General features: G+C 39.4%; 2 protein-coding genes across 2 annotated transcripts; both read right to left on the bottom strand.

Annotated features, from left to right (window-relative positions):
• Positions 1–3,039: 3,039 nt before the first annotated feature.
• Positions 3,040–4,919, bottom strand: LOC140615246 (olfactory receptor 52L1-like). The gene is made up of 2 exons (XM_072795164.1): positions 4,884–4,919; positions 3,040–3,993 (listed from the first exon to the last, which is right to left on the bottom strand). Exons 1-2 carry the CDS (start codon positions 4,917–4,919, stop codon positions 3,040–3,042), a joined length of 990 nt encoding a protein of 329 aa, XP_072651265.1.
• Positions 4,920–11,993: 7,074 nt separating this feature from the next.
• On the bottom strand, positions 11,994–12,944 carry LOC140615439 (olfactory receptor 52K1-like). The gene has a single exon (XM_072795299.1). It carries the CDS (start codon positions 12,942–12,944, stop codon positions 11,994–11,996), a length of 951 nt encoding a protein of 316 aa, XP_072651400.1.
• Positions 12,945–17,734: the final 4,790 nt, after the last annotated feature.

Raw genomic sequence — 17,734 nt, 5'->3', positions numbered from 1 at the left:
GTTAAGGTTTCCCTTTAATAGCTACGGAAATATGAAAATAAGAGCATTCAATCCAGTACTACACATAGGGAAATATACAAGAATAGGTTCAAATACTTTGAGAAATTTCTGGAATTTATAATTCACGCTGGATTGGCTTTATAGAAAAACCAGAATGACGAGGCTGGAAACCCATGTAGGTATCTGTGTGGAGAATTATGAGTTAGGGAAAGAGAAATTGGACAAGTTAAAGCTTGATGCAGAGATGGGAAATGTGTTCATTAAGTGATCCATGGATTACTCCAAGTTTAAAATCAATGGAAATAGTGACAGAAATTGAAAGTAATCCTTAAGTGAATTGATGATGTAATTATTCTTGTATTAACTGGACAGGTGGGTAGGTATAGTCTTCTATAGTCACAAAGTGACTAGAACATCAGCTCTCTATATAAAAGGATGCCACTGACTTCCAAACTCTGTCACTGAAGTGAGACAAGATAGAACCAAAATCAATTTTAAGGTAGGATCCAAGTTAGAAATGGACAAAAAGTATGGAGGGCTCCACACATCAGCAAAGCATACTGTACCATCTCTGGTTCCATGTGTAAAACCTTCTATACTTCAGGAGAAGAGAAAACTCAGTACATTTTTATTTTCCTCTTGACAACCAGAGGGGAATTCTACTTGTAAGCACATCCCAGGACAATGACCTACAGTGTCCCTACAACCAAGGAACAAGAGCTGTGACCCACCCAACCTCTGAGGAAACTGCCACCATCTATCCAAACCAATAATTCTCATCTATGAACAGACATGTAAAAGAATCTACAGACAGTTGAGGAACACTGGCCTCATGAAAAGGAAGAACCATGCTAAACCAGAAGAAAAGCTAATCCATTAGAGATAAGAGTGAAAGTAGAAAAAAAAGACATTTATAAAACATGTAACCATATTTTTAATGTCTTTTTAAATATATCTTTAAAGTGATAAAAAGTAAAATAATATAACTCAGAAAAGAAAAGTGAAATCAAAAAAGCCAGTGCTAACATTAAGTGGCTATAAGTTTAAACATTTAAATATTTTCATGCTATTGAAAAGTGTTTAACATGGATGAGCAAGGAAATCAGGGAAGGTATATACAGGGATATACCATAGCCACAATAGAAAATAAAACAGTAAAAAAATGATATAAACATTTTCTGATAGTAAATTTGTATGAGAGTAAAATAAACAGATTTTTAGACAAACAAGAACTAAAAACCTTTTCAAAAGGAAATTCTAAAAGACATCCTTCAGGCAGAAGAAATATCCCACTTGGATGATCTGAGATGAAAAACATCTACTTCTTAGGCTATAGGTTAGTCAGTTGCAAAAAGATGCCCAAAATATAGTGGCTTAACCCAGATAAAAGTTTCTGCCTCAGGTTTAAGTCAGGGCTGATGGCCCAGACAGCGTCAGAGACATAGGCTCTTCTACCCTGTAGCTCTGCTTGCTTCAGCAAACATTTCCATCTTGTGATCCAAGGAAGATCTTCAGATCCCACCTTCATACCCACATGCCAAGAGTCAGCAAGTGGTATAAATGGGAGGAGAGAACAAACTACTACTTTGAATAACCTACCTAAATTAAGTAGCTGTAGGGCCGAGACAGCTGTTTTCCCATGGATATAACACAACATACACCACAGCCTGGGCTTCCCCAGGACAACCCACCAGAGTTCAAGTCCTAGGTCTACAACCAAGGTGATGAGAATGTGTGTAATTACTCCTGCAATAAGAACTCATATGACTCCTCCCTAACTCACCCATATATGCCAACCAAACTGAAGACTTCACGCTTAATCTCTGTACCTGAAAACTGTTTATTAGGAGTAAAATTTACCAAGAAAGGAGAAACTATAACACTAACCCATCCACTCCCTGCTTTTGACCACTATGGAGTCTCAGGATAGGACCTTCTCAACACCAGAGCATCCTATCTCAATGCAGCAGTGACTTGCTTCTTCTAGGTCTGAACAAAATGTATTACTTTTTAGGATTTTATGGCAATATACAACAAGCAGGATGCAATATGCCAATTGTGATGATCCTCTTGTAAGCTTTACCCAGTTCCTATTACTAGAAATGGGGGGGATCTAATTGACATCATTCATTATCCACATCTCAGAAAGAGAAATTCTCTTTTTTCAAGTGTCATAACTAGTTCTATATTTATTAATAAATATAATAATAATTTATAAATTTAATAGAAATTTTCCAATACCAGACACTAGCAAATTTTATGATTATTCCATCCTAATAATTATATGGTTACTTTTCCTTTGTTAAATTAACTTATAAAACATACATATATTCAATACTTATTCCCTCCTTGTCCTAAGCAAAACATATAAATAAATCAAAATATATCAAAAATACAAATAGACCTTTTTAAAAAAGAAATCTACTATATATACATATAAGTTTATATTTTGAAAATAAGAATCATAACATATTATTCTTAGAGTCTATTACAGTACCTGCCCCACTTAGGTCTGTTTTAAATAAATGAGTAACACCTATATTGTAATAAAAGGTATTTTCTCACAGAGTGGACATGTCAAATGCTTTGAGAACACTTTCTTACTACAAAGGAACCCAGTGACCTAGAACTCACGGAATTTTGAGGATTTGAAGACACTCTAAACTAAAACCATGAAATGGTTGGGACCTCTCATTCCTTTACTAAATGATGTTCCACAGTCACTGGGTGAAGGCAGGGGAAAAAATGGCAATCCAGAGGCATAATCTATTGACTTATCTAAAGTCCCACAACACAGGAGTAGAGAAATATTGGGATCAAGAGGGAAAAAAAAGACGGGGAAAAATATCACAAATCCTTCCATCTAAGTAACCCAACCATGGATGGATCCAAGTGCCCAAGGGTGTTCTTTGCTATGAGACTAGCAGTACTCAAAGCACTCCTTACTGTGGAATGGTCCCTAGCCACATAGCCTAGACCAGCCAGGGGCTCCTGGAAGTAACTTTGGCAGGAGCTTCAGAAGAAAATGACTGTTCAGATCTATCCTTTTAGGGAGAAAACCCTAAGTACTCGCTGGCGGATCTGTTGAGTCTTCACCCCATAGACAAGAGGATTGAGTGCAGGTGGCACAAGGAGGTAGAGTGTGGCCAGAAGAACATGGACGTGGTGGGGTACATGGTGGCCAAAACGATGTGTGAGGAAGGAGAATATTCCAGGAACATAGAAGATCAGGATAACACAAATATGAGACCCACATGTGCTAAAGGCTTTAAGTCGGGCCTCACCCCCTGGTACCTTCAGCACTGTCTGCAGGATGAAGGCATAGGAAATACCAATGGCCACGACATCTAGCCCAACCACAAGCAGGGCCACTGCCAACCCATAAGCTCGGTTCACTGTGGTTTCTGAGCAGGCAAGTTTTACAACAGCCATATGTTCACAATAGGCATGGCCTATGATGGTGGCCCGGCAGAAGAGGAGTCTCTGCAACAGGATAGGGAAGGGGAGGAGGAGGACTAACCCCCGCACCAGCACTGCCATCCCAATGCGCCCGATGATCCCCGGATGCAAGATGGTGGAATGATGCAGAGGGTGACAAATGGCTACATAGCGATCCAGAGCCATGGCCACAAGTACCCCTGACTCCATGGAAGAGAACGCATGGATGAAGAACATCTGGATCAGGCAGAAAGTGTACCCAATCTCATGGGCATGAGCCAGGAGCACCGCAAGGGTTTTGGGTGCAGTGGAGGAGGCCAGCACCAGGTCAATGCCAGATAGCATGGCCAGAAAGAGGTACATCGGCTGGTGCAAGGATGAGTCAGTCCAGATGATGAAGATGATGGTGACATTGCCCATTACAGCAAGGACATAAAGGACACACAGTGGCAATGCTATCCAGTGCTGGCTTTCCTCTAAACCGGGGATGCCCATCAGAAAAAAAGAAGGCTGGAGTAGCCTCCAGCTAGAATTATTAAAGGTCATCATCAATGGCTTGGAAGACAGAAAAGAAAAAAGAAACCAGAATCATGATTGCCCCATTCCTGGTGGGTCATCCAGTGTCTAGATCTGGCTACCATCTTCATGAGAAGAAACAAGCTGAAACTGAAACACAAGAAAATTAAGTGAGATACAAAAAAGAGAATCCCCTTTTCTTGAGACAAGGTCTTTAAGGTGAGACATCCATGTCTTAACTATGATAGGTCTAGTTTCATTTACAGATAAGAGTAAACATGCTGCTTCTAGAGAGATGTTTAGACTCTACCATTCAATTACTCCTCATTTGGAATGTCCACTTGAAAGGATCTTCTGTATCCCCTCTTGCCATTACTAAACACTGCATATCAATTTGTTATCTTTTAAAGTATTCTCCCTCAGTTTCCATAACACAGCACCCTGCAGTTGTTCCTCCTATATCTCCCATCCCACCACCTTCTCCATCTACCTCTCCCTTATATGCGGCTGATTCCAAAGCCTCATCCTCTCCTCCTTCCCCTGTTCTATATAGTATCTCTGATTGAGCTCATCCATTTACCATATTTTGACAATCTATATTTTTTAATTTCTTCCAAATCTAGGTTTCTGAGTCAAATACCTTTCTGAAACCCAAATCCATTTTCCATTTATCTATGCCTAAATATCTATACCACATGCTCAACAAATTTGAGACTGAATTAACTTGCATATTCTTCCCACTGCAAATCCACTTCACCTTCCTCATGCTCTTTCATGTAGAAACTCAAAATGATTCTTATTCATTCTTCTCTCTCATCCTTTTTACATTTTCACCAGTTCCTGTTGACTGCCTTTTAATCTCTTAATATTCACTCATTCCTCTCACCCTCCACCTTCACAGCCTAGTGCATATTCCTAACTTCTATCACCTGGATTCTTTCCTTAGATCGGTCTGAGTTTGCCATTAACCCCTTCCTATCCACTGTGCATTCTTAAAGCAGAGGATTATAAAATACATCAAAACTTCTAAGATTAAAATCCTTCAGTCCATTTAATCCATAGAATAAAATTAACATTCAAGACTGGCAAACAAGGTTTTCAAAGGCTATCTTTTGTATTACTTTGACTTATACTTAAACAAATTTCCACATGTTTTGAATGAACTATTCCAATGTTCTTAGAATTATATGAGTACATCAATTTATTTTACATATGCCTTTTGTGTATTCTTCTTATTCCTCTATTATTTTAATTGGTCTTTCTTGTCCTTCAAAATTTAGAGTCTACTGGCTACTGTCTCTTAGAAAGGACTCATTAGCTCTATGAGGATCACACTAATCAAGTTAGGAGAACTCTATTTTGTGAATTTTTTTTTTGTTCATCCACAATTTTATGTTTTATCTAATTATAGAAATCCTTTCAATGCCTAAATGGTTTGTCTCAAGAAAAGAACAGTTTTTCATTAAAATTCATAATTAAAAACTAGCTAGTACAGGCGTCACAGTACAGGGGATAGACACAAAGTTTGTAGGCAGACAACTATGCTTAAAATCTGTCCCTTTCATATTCTATAAATGAAACCATGGTAGGCTACTTACACTCTCTGAGTATAGATTGCCTAACCTGTTGGTAGAGCAAATAATACAAATCTTAATGGTTTGTTATAAATATTAATTAAATGATGTATATAAAGTTATGATATATAGTTTATTCTAAAAATAATGTGCAAATTTATACCTAGTTCTGCAATCTTACCATGAAAGACAAGTCCATTCTTGATACTTCCCCAAGGTAGGTCTAGTGACTGTGAATAAGACACTGAGTGGGGAGTATGTTATTACCAACTGGCATGTCCCAGAGGACACACACACACACACACCTCTAGACAAAGCCAAAGTTAGCATCCAGATTGGATGGAGACCCACAGAGCCAAGTCAACTCCCTCAGAGATAACTAGTTGGGCAGAAAGGCAGAGAGGGAGTGGAACCAGGTGGCTCATGCTTGTCCTGTGTTGGTCAGACTTCTAAGTCTATCCACTTTGATGTCTGTCATAGGAAACTGCATGCTCAGTGAGCTAGGAAAGCTCATATTTCTCTGTAAGCTCAGATTTCTCATTCTCACAGGTCAAACTCAGAGTAATAAATTCTTTAGTGGACTCTGGTGAAATGTGTTCATTCCCCCATTGCTGAGAGTTGGGCTGCTAAAAGTTCATAATTGAGTCACTCTCCCTTGAACAGAGAGCTGCATCACCCAAGATTACTTTTCCTTTCTGAGTGCAACTCTCACCCAATGACCTATCTAGGTACAAATACAAAAAGCTGAACCTCTCTCTTTTGAAACAACATTGAAGTACTTTCTCAGCTCAGGAGCTCCCCATGGAATCAGCTCAGGCATCTGGGGTAACTGGATCATAGTTTAACTTCTTCTTTTTCCATCCTGTTCCCCTTACTCCCTGACAAGTGTAATTTGTATACTTCACAATAAGCTTCCTGCATGCAAATCTCTGCTTCAGTGTCTATTTCTAGAGGATCTAATCTAAGACAAATTACACCTGTCTCAAGTGAATTAAGCACTCTACTTCTCTTCTGAGGGTTTGCTACAGGTCCACAGATATCAAGTCTACCATGGCAAATATGGGATAGTTACTGATTCTCAGATTCCATACAAACAAGTTCCCAATGAGATGGCTAAGACCTCTTTTATCGTATCTCTCCATTACCAGACAGATCCTTCCCTTGGATATCTGATAAAGCAGCTACAGTTCACTCTAGCAGCCACATTCTCCTTTGGAATAATTTTTCAATTGCACAGTCTTTTTACTTAACCAATCAACAAGTATGTCATTCATAGCTGGTAGGAAGTTTGATTTATTCATTCATTCATTGAGTAGTATTAAATACCTACCAAATCCATATACTCTACTAGATGCTAAACAAAACAAATAATATGATAAACAATCCTTGTCATCATAGCTTATGGGATGGAATATATTATGTATGTAATCACAGAAACCTAATAACAGTTATAAGTATTATAAATTAAAACCACAGTATGTCAAACATATAATAAGAGAAACTTCTCATTCTCGGGAATGCAGGAAAATCCCCCCTAATTCAAGTTAGGTACCAGAAGAATGGGTTAAAAGTGAAGGGATTTGTAGGGGTAGGCTAAGAATACAAAACTCTGAGGCAAGAGAGAAGGGAGCTTGGTATTGTCAATGCTTGAAAGAATCATGAAATTTGGAGATGTAATATTCAGGAAATGAGCCTGGGGTATAAGCAGGAACCATAGTAGCACATTTTAGGTCATGTTAAAGGACAGTGAGAAGTGGAAGTCAGGAAGATTTTAAGCAGAAGATTGAGACATGAGCAGAATCTCATTATCAAATATCATGCTAGGAGTATGCATAAGAAAAGGTGAAGTACAGATGCTGAGAGATGTCTTGGAGACAAACACAGTGATCTCCAGAGAGGTTCAAGGATATGTCATGGGAATGGGTAAATGAGGGAGGGATCTTGGGAGAAAGAACTCGAGAATGCAGAGTGTTTAATGGGTCATTTGCATAAATCCTGAAGTCTTGCACCAGGGTAATGGGGGGCCAAAAAATAGAGAAGATATTAACTTAGTCATCCTTACTGAAGAATAGCAATAAGGAGGGATCCCTGGGTGGCGCAGTGGTTTAGCGCCTGCCTTTGGCCCAGGGCGCGATCCTGGAGACCCGGGATCGAATCCCACATCGGGCTCCCGGTGCATGGAGCCTGCTTCTCCCTCTGCCTATGTCTCTGCCTCTCTCTCTCTCTCTCTGTGACTATCATAGATAAATGAAAAATAAAAAAAAATTAAAAAAAAAAAAGAATAGCAATAAGGAGATATACCAGTAACTGGGAGTAGTAGAGAATGGTCTGCATGAAAGGTATCAACAGCAAAGTACCAGTCCATGCTTATTCCTTTGCTAATCTGTTTTTCCAGAGGAAAAAAAGAAACCTGAAAATTGCCTTGGGGAACAAGAACAGTGAACTCACTGTAAACGCACTACCAAAGAAGAAGTATGAGAAGTGTGAGAAAATAAATGGTCTCCACTTAGTAGGAACCATAACATTTCTATCAGAAAAAAAAAAAATGGATGTGCAAGTATCAACTTCATATGCATTTTGTAAACATTAAATAAGACAGCTTATATACAAAGTTTTTTTTTTTCCTCAAGGGCTCAAGATACCATGGAGTAAGAGCTGAACAACAGGAACTGCTCATATCATCAAGATTTTACACTAGGGGCACCTGGGTTGCTCAGTAGGCTAAACATCTGCCTTTGGCTCAAGTCATGATACCAGGGTCCTGAGATGGAGCCCATGCATCAGGTTCCCTGCTCAGTGGGGAGTCTGCTTATGCGCGCTCTCTCTCTCTCTCTGACTCTCGTTCTCCCTCTCTCTCAAATAAATAAAATCTTTAAAAAACAAAAAGATTTTTACACTAATATAAAATATTCAGACTAAGATTGCTTAAAACAAGTTTAGGGCAGCCACAATGTCTCAGCAGTTTAGCACCACCTTCTGCCCAGGGAGTGATCCTGGGGACCCAGGATCGAGTCCCACGTCAGGCTCCCTGTGTGGAGCCTGTTTCTCCCCCTGCTTGTGTGTGTGTGTGTGTCTCTCTCTTATGAATAATTAAATAAAATCTTTTTTAAAAATAAAATAAAATAAAACAAGTTTAGCTAAGGCACATAAAGGACTCTACACCCATTGGTAATAAGTACACTCATCCATCCTCCCACTAAGGAATCTTCCTCTGGGGGCAGCCCGGGTGGCTCAGCGGTTTAGCACCACCTTTGGCCCACCTTTGGTGTGATCCTGGAGACCTGGGGTCGAGTCCCACATTGGGCTCCCTGCATGGAGCCTGCTTCTCCCTCTGCCTGTGTCTCTGCCCCTCTCTTTCTCTCCCTGTGTGTCTCATGGATAAATAAATAAAATCTTAAAAAAAAAAAAAAAAGGAATCTTCTTCTGGAATCTTACTGCACATCTCAAACCGCTACTTCTTACGCATTCATAATTAGCATAATCCCCACAATAATATTTATCTACTCAGGACAGGAAACAGTTCATCTCCAGCAGCTCTTTCTTTCACTCCAATCCATGGAATAGAGTTAAGAGAAGAGGGAGGTCTCCACTTTGCCTTTTCTTTGAACTATTTTCTTGGGGTTTTGTTGTTGTTATTTTTTATTGTGGAAAAATATATTTAACATTATATTTATCATTTTATGTTACAATTTTATATTTAGCACTTTTAAGTTACAATTTCTGTGGCATTAGGTACATTTACAGTGTTGTGCAGCCAACACCAATATCTATTTCCAAAATTTTCCCCATCATCCCAAACAGAAGCTCTGTATCTATTAAGTAATTCCCATCCTTCTCTCCTCGAACCCCCTGGAAACCTCTATGCTACTTATGTGTCTATGAATTTGCCTATTGTAGGTACTTCATACAAGAGGAATCATACAATATTTGTCATTTTGTGTCTGGCTTATTTCACTTACCATAATGTTTAAGGTTCATCCATGCTCTAGCATGTGTCAGAATTTCATTCTGCTTAAGGGACTACTAATACGTGTATACTGCAGTTTTGCTAATCCATTCATTAGTTGATGGATACATGGGTGTTTTCACCTTTAGCTACTGTGAATAATGCTGCTGTGCTATCTTCTTACTAATAATATTGAAAATTAATACTCAACAAAGGAAACATGAGATCACTGAGTATGGCATAGAGCAAAAGCTAATTAGGAGAAAGACTGAGGTAGACTCAGGTAGACTCCCCCTAGGGACCATAAGTTTAGCCATAATTCTTCATCTGCTCACATGACAACCTAGACTCATACTCTTCTAAACCTTGGTCATTTATAGCATCTCTTTAACCTAACCCAACCCATGTCCCTTTCCTGCCCCTTACTTCCCATTCAGTGACTTGGAACCAACATCCACCACAGCACTATCACATTTTATCACAGTTTCTCTATTTTCAAGGTCGTTTCATCATCACAACGAGAGCCTGGTAAACACTCAGGATGAAGAAGAAAATAATGGAGAAAACAAAAGCAAATGAAGATAAGAAGGAAGACAAATGTTATTTTTCTGATTTTATTCTCTATTTATACACAGCATTGAGTTTGCCTTAGAAAAGTAATCATATTCTTCCATTCATCTGCACAGGGTCCAAAATATCATCAGTTGAAATTTTTTTAAAACATGAAATTACATTTGAAAGTTGAGATAGTGATCATCACAACGATAGCAGTAAAGACAGTAGTGTTAATAGTGATTATGACTTCAATGTTGGTTTTGTGACAGCTTATTTAATTTCCTCAATAAAAAATTACTGAGTACCTGTATCACATTTTGAGATTTATGTATTCATTTAATCCAAAACACACATATGTCAATGCGACTGATGAGGAAACATGCTAGCAATGATATAGTCCATTAAAATAACAATATTTATTTATTAAATAAACATTTATTGAGTGCTTATCATGTGCCAGATACTATGTTAAGGATACAATGCAGTTCACCATTTAGTAGAGATGGGGGACAGAGATCATTCAACCATTCACTATATATATATATATAATTTTTAAGATTTATTTATTTATTTTAGAGAGAGAAAGAGTATGAGCAGGGGGAGGGACAGAAAGGAGAGGGAGAGAGAATCTCAAGCAGATTCCCCACTGAGCAGGGAGCCCAACTCAGGGCTCAATCTCACAACCTTGTGATCATGACCTGAGTTGAAATCAAGAGTCCAATGCTCAACCAACTGAGCCACCCAGGCAGCCAGATAGGTAGATTGATAGATGATAGATAGATAGATAGATAGATGATAGATAGATAGATAGATAGATAGATAGATAGATAGATAGATTAGTTAGATAGATAGATAGATAGATAGATAGATAGATAGATAGATAGATGATAGATAGATGATAGATAATTGTATATCCTGATAGATAATGAAAGAAATATACATGGAGCTCCAAATTCATAAAACAAGTGACCTGATCTAGTTTTAAAACTCTTCTTCAAAGGATGAGATTTGATCTAAAGTTCAAGATGAGTACGAATAGCAAGGATAAAGACAGGGAGCTGCATTCCCACTAGGAAAAGCCCAGACTACCCATGCGTGGAAGAAGCAAGGACATATGAGCTACTAGAGAAGGAAATTTATGTATATTAGGAATACGTAACACTCAATCAACACTATATACATTGCAAGGATACTTAAGAACATACAATAAACATATTAAAAAGTGAGTGCCTATAGTAGAAACTGGAAGAGAATGGCCAAAAGAATTACCAAAAGACTAAAAATGAAAAAAATGAAAGAAAAAATATCATTACTATTAGAGATTAAAAATACATAATACTATAGGAGTCAGAGATCATCCATCTCAAAAACAGGAATGAAAGCACATGGGCTAAAGTATTTCTAGAATCAGATGGAACATGAATATTTTAAAGAGTTTCTTTCATGAATCTGAAACTCTAAAGAGTTTCTATAGTTTTCCACCCCTATTTCTGTGATGCCAAAGTTTCACTGATAGAGAAGACCTATCAGCTCCCACAGACTGTCTATGTGTCAGTGTCATGATGGTGGGAGGTGGCCCATATTCTCATATGTATAAACAGGCACTCAGTTCATCTCTCCCTGATCTAAGTCATTTATTCCAGGTATATAGAAATCTTCATTATTTCTTAATTTCCAGATGCATTTATCTTGTCAACACACATAAATCACAAACTCTTAGAAGAAAGATGTCTTCAAAAAATTACTTGCTTGAGACACCCCAGCACTTCTGTTTCCCATCCCAGTATCTAAACACTATATATACCTGAGAAGAGATTTCCCAACTTCCAAACACTCAAGAAAACTGAATTTTCTTTCTCTTTACTGTCCCTGATATTTACCAGGTAAATATCCTGGGCTATGAGGCTCCTGCTCCACAGGGCAAGACTACCCTTGCCCTGAGAGCCAGATGATGAGAACTATACTCAGGTGGGATCAATCTGCTTGGGCCTTAGCATTTTAAACAGCTGATCACGAATCTGTTTGGTCTTGACCCCATAGACAATGGGGTCCAGGGCAGGGGGAAAGAGCAAGTAGAGATTGGCAAGAATAACCTTAGCAGCAGAGGCTGTAGGTGGGCCAAAGCGCTGCATGACCACAGAAAGAAAGCCTGGTCCATAGAAGAAGAGGATGACACAGACATGAGCTGTACATGTGCTGCCTGCTTTAGCACGTGCCTCAGGTGAAGGAAAATTAATCACAGTCCTCACAATCTGCCCATAGGAGTAAGCAATAAAGGCCACATCCCCCACACCAAGAAAGATTGCCACAGCAAAGGCATAGAGATTATCCACAGTGGTGGCGCCACAGGCCAACTTTACTACTGCCATATGCTCACAGTAGGTATAGGCAATTGAATGAGAGCCACAGTAGGGCAGCCGACGAGCCAAGGTTGGAAAGGAGATGGTCAACCCCACACCTCGCAGAACCACCAGGCCTCCAATCTTGGCAACAACAAATGGTGTAAGAATAGTTGCATAATGTAGTGGGTTACAGATGGCCACAAAGCGGTCCATGGCCATGGCCACCAGCACTCCTGACTCCATAGCAGAGAATGCATGGATGAAGAACATCTGGGAAAGACAGGAGTGGGAGCTGATAGCTGTAGCACCAAACCAGAAAATGGCCAGCATCTTGGGCAGAGTGGAGAGGGAGAGAACCAGGTCGACAAAGGAGAGCATGGCAAGAAAGAAAAACATGGGCTGGTGAAGGCTGCGCTCTGTCCGGATAAGAAAAAGCAGGACACAATTCCCAGTCATTGCCAGGAAGAACATGAAGCAAAAGGGAAGTGAGATCCAAATGTGGGCAGCAGTCAGTCCTGGGATACCAGCCAAGAAGAAAGTATGTGGGAAGTGAGAATTATTGGAAAGAATCATGGTGATCATCTCACTTAGAAGAGTGAAGAGCTACTGCAAAGAAAAGAGACAGGTTAAATTCAGTGATAGGGAGCTCAAAATATATGGTCCCACTAACACACTGTCACCATCATTCTTCCCCCATAGGTTTCAGTAAACAATGAAAAATAATTTTCAGTTTGGTTAATATCTCTGCAGGATCTTCAAACACAGAAGAGGCAAGTCACTTGGTCCAAAAGGAAATGCACTGGACAAGAAGTTCAGAAACCAGGTCGTAGAATTTAATATGCTAATATATTTATGACCTGAAGCAAATGACATAACCAGATTTTAGCAGATGCCCAGAAACTAATGTTAAATAAAAATCCTTCCCATAATGCTCACATTCTCAAATTCTGAATGCTGGCACTAGATTTAATTAAGACTGACCTCATATGGTCATTTAATCTTATATCACTAACTTCCATTTGAAATTGCCAAATATCCTAACATCTGGAAACTCCCTTAATATGGAGAGACAATACTCCTCCAAATTTCACTTCACTGCCAGATTACAGAATAAATGGTCCCTGAAAACTCCAACATTGATTAGGTTCTTCCTTGAATTATTCCCCAATCATTTCACAGTTTATATCTTATTTCTCTCCCCAGTATCTCAATCCTGTATCTCCCTCTCCTTCAATGCAGTGGTATACAGAGGTAGACACAAAGTTCAGAGTTGTGATGACCTGGAAAAAAAAACAGAAGTTCTTGGTAATAGCTATCATGTGAAAGCCAAAGAATTCTAAATCATGCCAAATTAATGAGAACAAAAGAAAAAATGGCAGATATTCCCTCCAGTTCCATTTCTCATGTATCCACAAAAAGTGTACAAAATTATTCATCTCTGCAATACATCCTGTGCTCAAAATCATTGTTTTGTAGGTTAGAAAACTGAAATCTAAAAAGAAGTAAATGTCCAAGGGTCACAGATCTATTTAGTGATATAATCAGACAAGAGCTTACATCAATGGATCCCTGATCTCTGATCTAAGCAGTCATCACCCTCTCTGTGTGTTAGCAGAGACTACTGCAGGGCCAAGGAAAAACATCCAGGGCTGGGTGGCTAAGGCTGGGCAGTAGAGGAATCAAATAGCAGGGTAGATAAGGAATAATTTAAGGAGTACAGGTCTCCCCAATATCCCTCAATACCTCCAGTGCCCCAATGCTCTCATGTGAAAGAAAAACACAGGAATACAGAGAGACCTGGGTCTAGGGTCTGTGAGGGGTTTGGAGCATAAGATAAGTGATTCACATTCCAGGCAGAGAAGATGCATCTGGGTTGATCTAACAATTCCAGGGACAGCAATAAGTAGTTTCTAAGCATGATGGAAAGAAGTCAGCCAGGAGCATAATCCAAGAAAAAAGAAACAGCACAGCTTAAAACAGCCAAGAATGTTTTACTTTTCTCTCCAAGAGAAGCTATGTGATTGTTGGCCATACTTTCACCACAGCTGCTAAGAAAACTGCATAACCTCCACAGAAGGCAAGAGAACTGGGAAGATGAGAGATTAAAGTAGACCTATAGTTCTAGTGTAATGGAATAAACTCTGGACCAGGAGTCAAGGTCCTGATTTTCAGTACTATTACTGCCATATGTCAGCTCTGTAACTTGAAGCAAATCATCTATTTCCAAGTCTTAGTTTCCTCTATGTGTAATGAATATACTAAAATCTGTCTCAAAAGATCATTATGAGAATCCAATGAGATACAATATGTGAAAGTCCTTTGTCAAGAGCTGAAAATAGTAATACTAAATCCACTGAATTGTAAGAAATGAATAACCCATTTGGAGGAATCTGGTTAAGAGCAACAGAAACTTCAGAGATTCAGAAACAATGCATTTGATTTGACAAGGGATGATATATTCATCCAATGAGTCGGTGTTATATAGTAGTAAACCAAAGACAAATAGTCAAAAATACCATATCCTCTCCAACATTGCTTCCCTCTTTCCTCCCAACCACACACTGTTCCCCTAAGCACCCCCAGGGAATATTGCAGTGTATGTTGGTGGTAGGGGAGGAAAGGTCAGATAGTATCAAGAAATGTGGGCTCTGATCACCTGAGTGTCTGCTTCAAATTATCCTCAAAGCTGCCCATCCTTAAGCCTCTGCCCACTTTGTGGAACATGACAGTATCTTCAGAACAGTTTAAGAAATAATTACCTCCAATGCCCCTCAGGACCCAACAAATATCCCTCATCGTAACCTTGTGCCTCAAAGAAAAGTATGATTCAGTAGGCTCAGCTCCTTTACTTGTATCAGGGAAGAAGGTTAAGGGAGGTAAGAGGTCCTAGAACCAGAATAATTCAGGACACAGAGTGAAGTGCCTCCATAAATATTTCTCTATGACTCACCCTGTGGGCTTCGAAGAGGAACAGATTTACAAATAGCTTACTATTGAACCAGGACTAGAAGGATATTTGCCTGCTTGAGAGGAAGTAATTCTCACACACCTGATCCCTCTCTTGCCTGTGTCCATATAACACAAAAGGTCCAAATAGACTTTTAATGATGTACACATCATCAACAGTGATGGTATTTCCAATTTCTCCCAGTGATATCAAGACCATGCATTTTCACCCCAGACAGTCTATTAGATCATCCAGATCAGGAAAGTTTGGTGAAAAGTTAATTTGTGGATGAAACCTATATGTATCTCTCCTCCTTGGGCCTACCCTTAGCCATTACTCACCAAAGAGCTGCACTGTTTAAACTACAGAAGGATGAGAAGAAGTTAAGCTACCAGTCAAGTTCCAAGAATAGGGTATTTAATGGGCACCTTTTCAGGCATTGCCTGTTGGGATCCAAAATGAAGCTCCCACCACCCAGACACCAATTAGTACTTCTGCCTCTTCTTCAAACAAAGGTTTAACAAGATCTCTCTTACTGGGGCCCCTGGGAAGAGCCGCAGCAGGGAATATTTTGAACAGCATACTCCAGGGTGCCATGCCCAGAGACAGCCAAAGTCTTGCAGCCAGAAGCAAGGTAAAGTTTCCTACCATTGGGAGTAGGACCAACTGATGTGATGGCCAAGCAAGATCTGATCTAGGATGAGTGAGGAAGAAAGCAGGGATGAGGAGGGCCAACACTAGGATCAACATACAACATTACGTAAATGATCCTCTCCCAACCATTCTATAGGTGGAACCATGAGAGAAAGAATGGATTAATAAGTAGAAGACTTTATGAGAAAATAGAACCTGGCCAGGGAATAAGAGTGAAGACAAAGTCAAATACCTGAACTCAAAATGATAGGTATAAGAATAGGCCAAGTCTTGTAGATATTACCATTTATACACTATCTCACCTTAAGTGAAATTACCTACAACTCGGTCCCTTCTTAACCAATCCTTCTACATTTGACTCTCATCTCAGCCACCAAAATCACTCCTGGAAATGGTGCCAGGTTAATCTATGGGAGAATATTCAAGAGTATGAAGTATTTGGATTGAGAAGGATTTAATAGATTAAGAGGGATTTTAAAAATTGAATGTGTACAGTTTACACAAGACAACACTTGTGGTGGCGTGCAAGATTTTTCATGTGTTCATCAAGTCCGGGAAGAAACTCCCTGTGTGGGGAAAAGTTATTTTTTATGGAGCCAAAGTAAAAAACAAGAACAAATTCATGCAATTTTATAGTTCAGGACTCAGCGAGACTTGTTTATCTGCAAATGATAGTCCCTTATCAGAAAGGCAAAGAGCAACCCAGGCTATCTGGGAAGGGAACAGCACAAGGTTTAATGGGAAGGATCAGTACCCAAAATCAGGTCATCCATTTCTGAGAGCCATACTTTAAGGGTACTGACCCAGTTCCAGAAAGAAGAAGACATAGTAGAGATCGTTTCAGGTAGAGCCAAGATTAGAAACCGTAGCCTAAAGCAGTCAGTTTTCTAACAGAGAAGTCAATATGGAGAATAGTGAGCAGATGATGCTGTGTTGTCTGAGACTTCAGAGAGAGGTATAATTAAGCAGAAAATACTGGCCCAGAACCCCAGCAGAGGAGGAAGGAGTAGGCAGAACAAGTAGCAAGAGCAATACAAAGCCCAGTTTAAGAGGCAATGGTAACAGACATAGAAATTCAGGCCCAGAAAATAAAGAAAAGTCTCATAACTAGAACTCTAGATTAGTGTGACTATTGATTGGCTGACTAAAACTCTGGACCTTCACCTAAAGTCAGAAATTGTGTAAAATATCGAAAGATGGAATTGGCCAAAGCTCCAAAAATAGTCACAAGGACTGGGATCAATAATTTGTATTGAAAATATATATTTCCTGAGCTCCTCTTAGGGTTGTGGAAAGAAATCCAGAGATTTTAAATGAGGTCAAATGGAAGATACACATCAAACTAAGGCGAAGTACCACCAAAGGTAAAGCAGAGGCATTCGGCCACACCATGGAGAGATTAGAACACCCAGGAGAGAGAGCATCTAATTATACCTGTGGGGATCAGGCAAGGCTTCACAAAAAAGGAAACATTAAAGAGGAAAGTTGAAGAGTAGAATAGAATATTCCAGAATGACTCATTAGTACTAAAAAGGACTCCAAACTCACAAAGTATGAAATTCTGGATGAAAGGCTAAGAGAGCAATATTGAGGGAGCAGTGCAGAGGGATGAGGTTTGAGAGGAAGGTTGACCCTGACTGTAGCAGGTTTTGAGTACTCTGCCCCACAGCCCTACATGGTAATAAGAGGACAGTGGCACAGATTGATTCACACTTTAATACATTTCTTTCACAGACTTCTGGGCATAGAATGATGTGATATC

The sequence above is a fragment of the Canis lupus genome, chromosome 23 (assembly GCF_048164855.1).
Source record: "Canis lupus baileyi chromosome 23, mCanLup2.hap1, whole genome shotgun sequence".
Classification (NCBI taxonomy): Eukaryota; Metazoa; Chordata; class Mammalia; order Carnivora; family Canidae; genus Canis; species Canis lupus.
The sequence above is the reverse complement of the archived record's forward strand: the minus strand, read 5'-3'. Positions and strand labels throughout refer to the sequence as shown.

What these genes read in the sequence shown, in the direction of transcription:
- LOC140615246 (XM_072795164.1), bottom strand. Translation starts at nt 4,919, where the DNA reads ATGGCAAACTCAGACCGATCTAAGGAAAGAATCCAG. An exon ending in GATCTAAGGAAAGAATCCAG is followed by an intron (nt 3,994 to 4,883) that starts GTGATAGAAGTT and finishes CTGTCTTCCAAG; the next exon opens with CCATTGATGATGACCTTTAA.
- LOC140615439 (XM_072795299.1), bottom strand. Translation starts at nt 12,944, where the DNA reads ATGATTCTTTCCAATAATTCTCACTTCCCACATACTTTCTTCTTGGCT.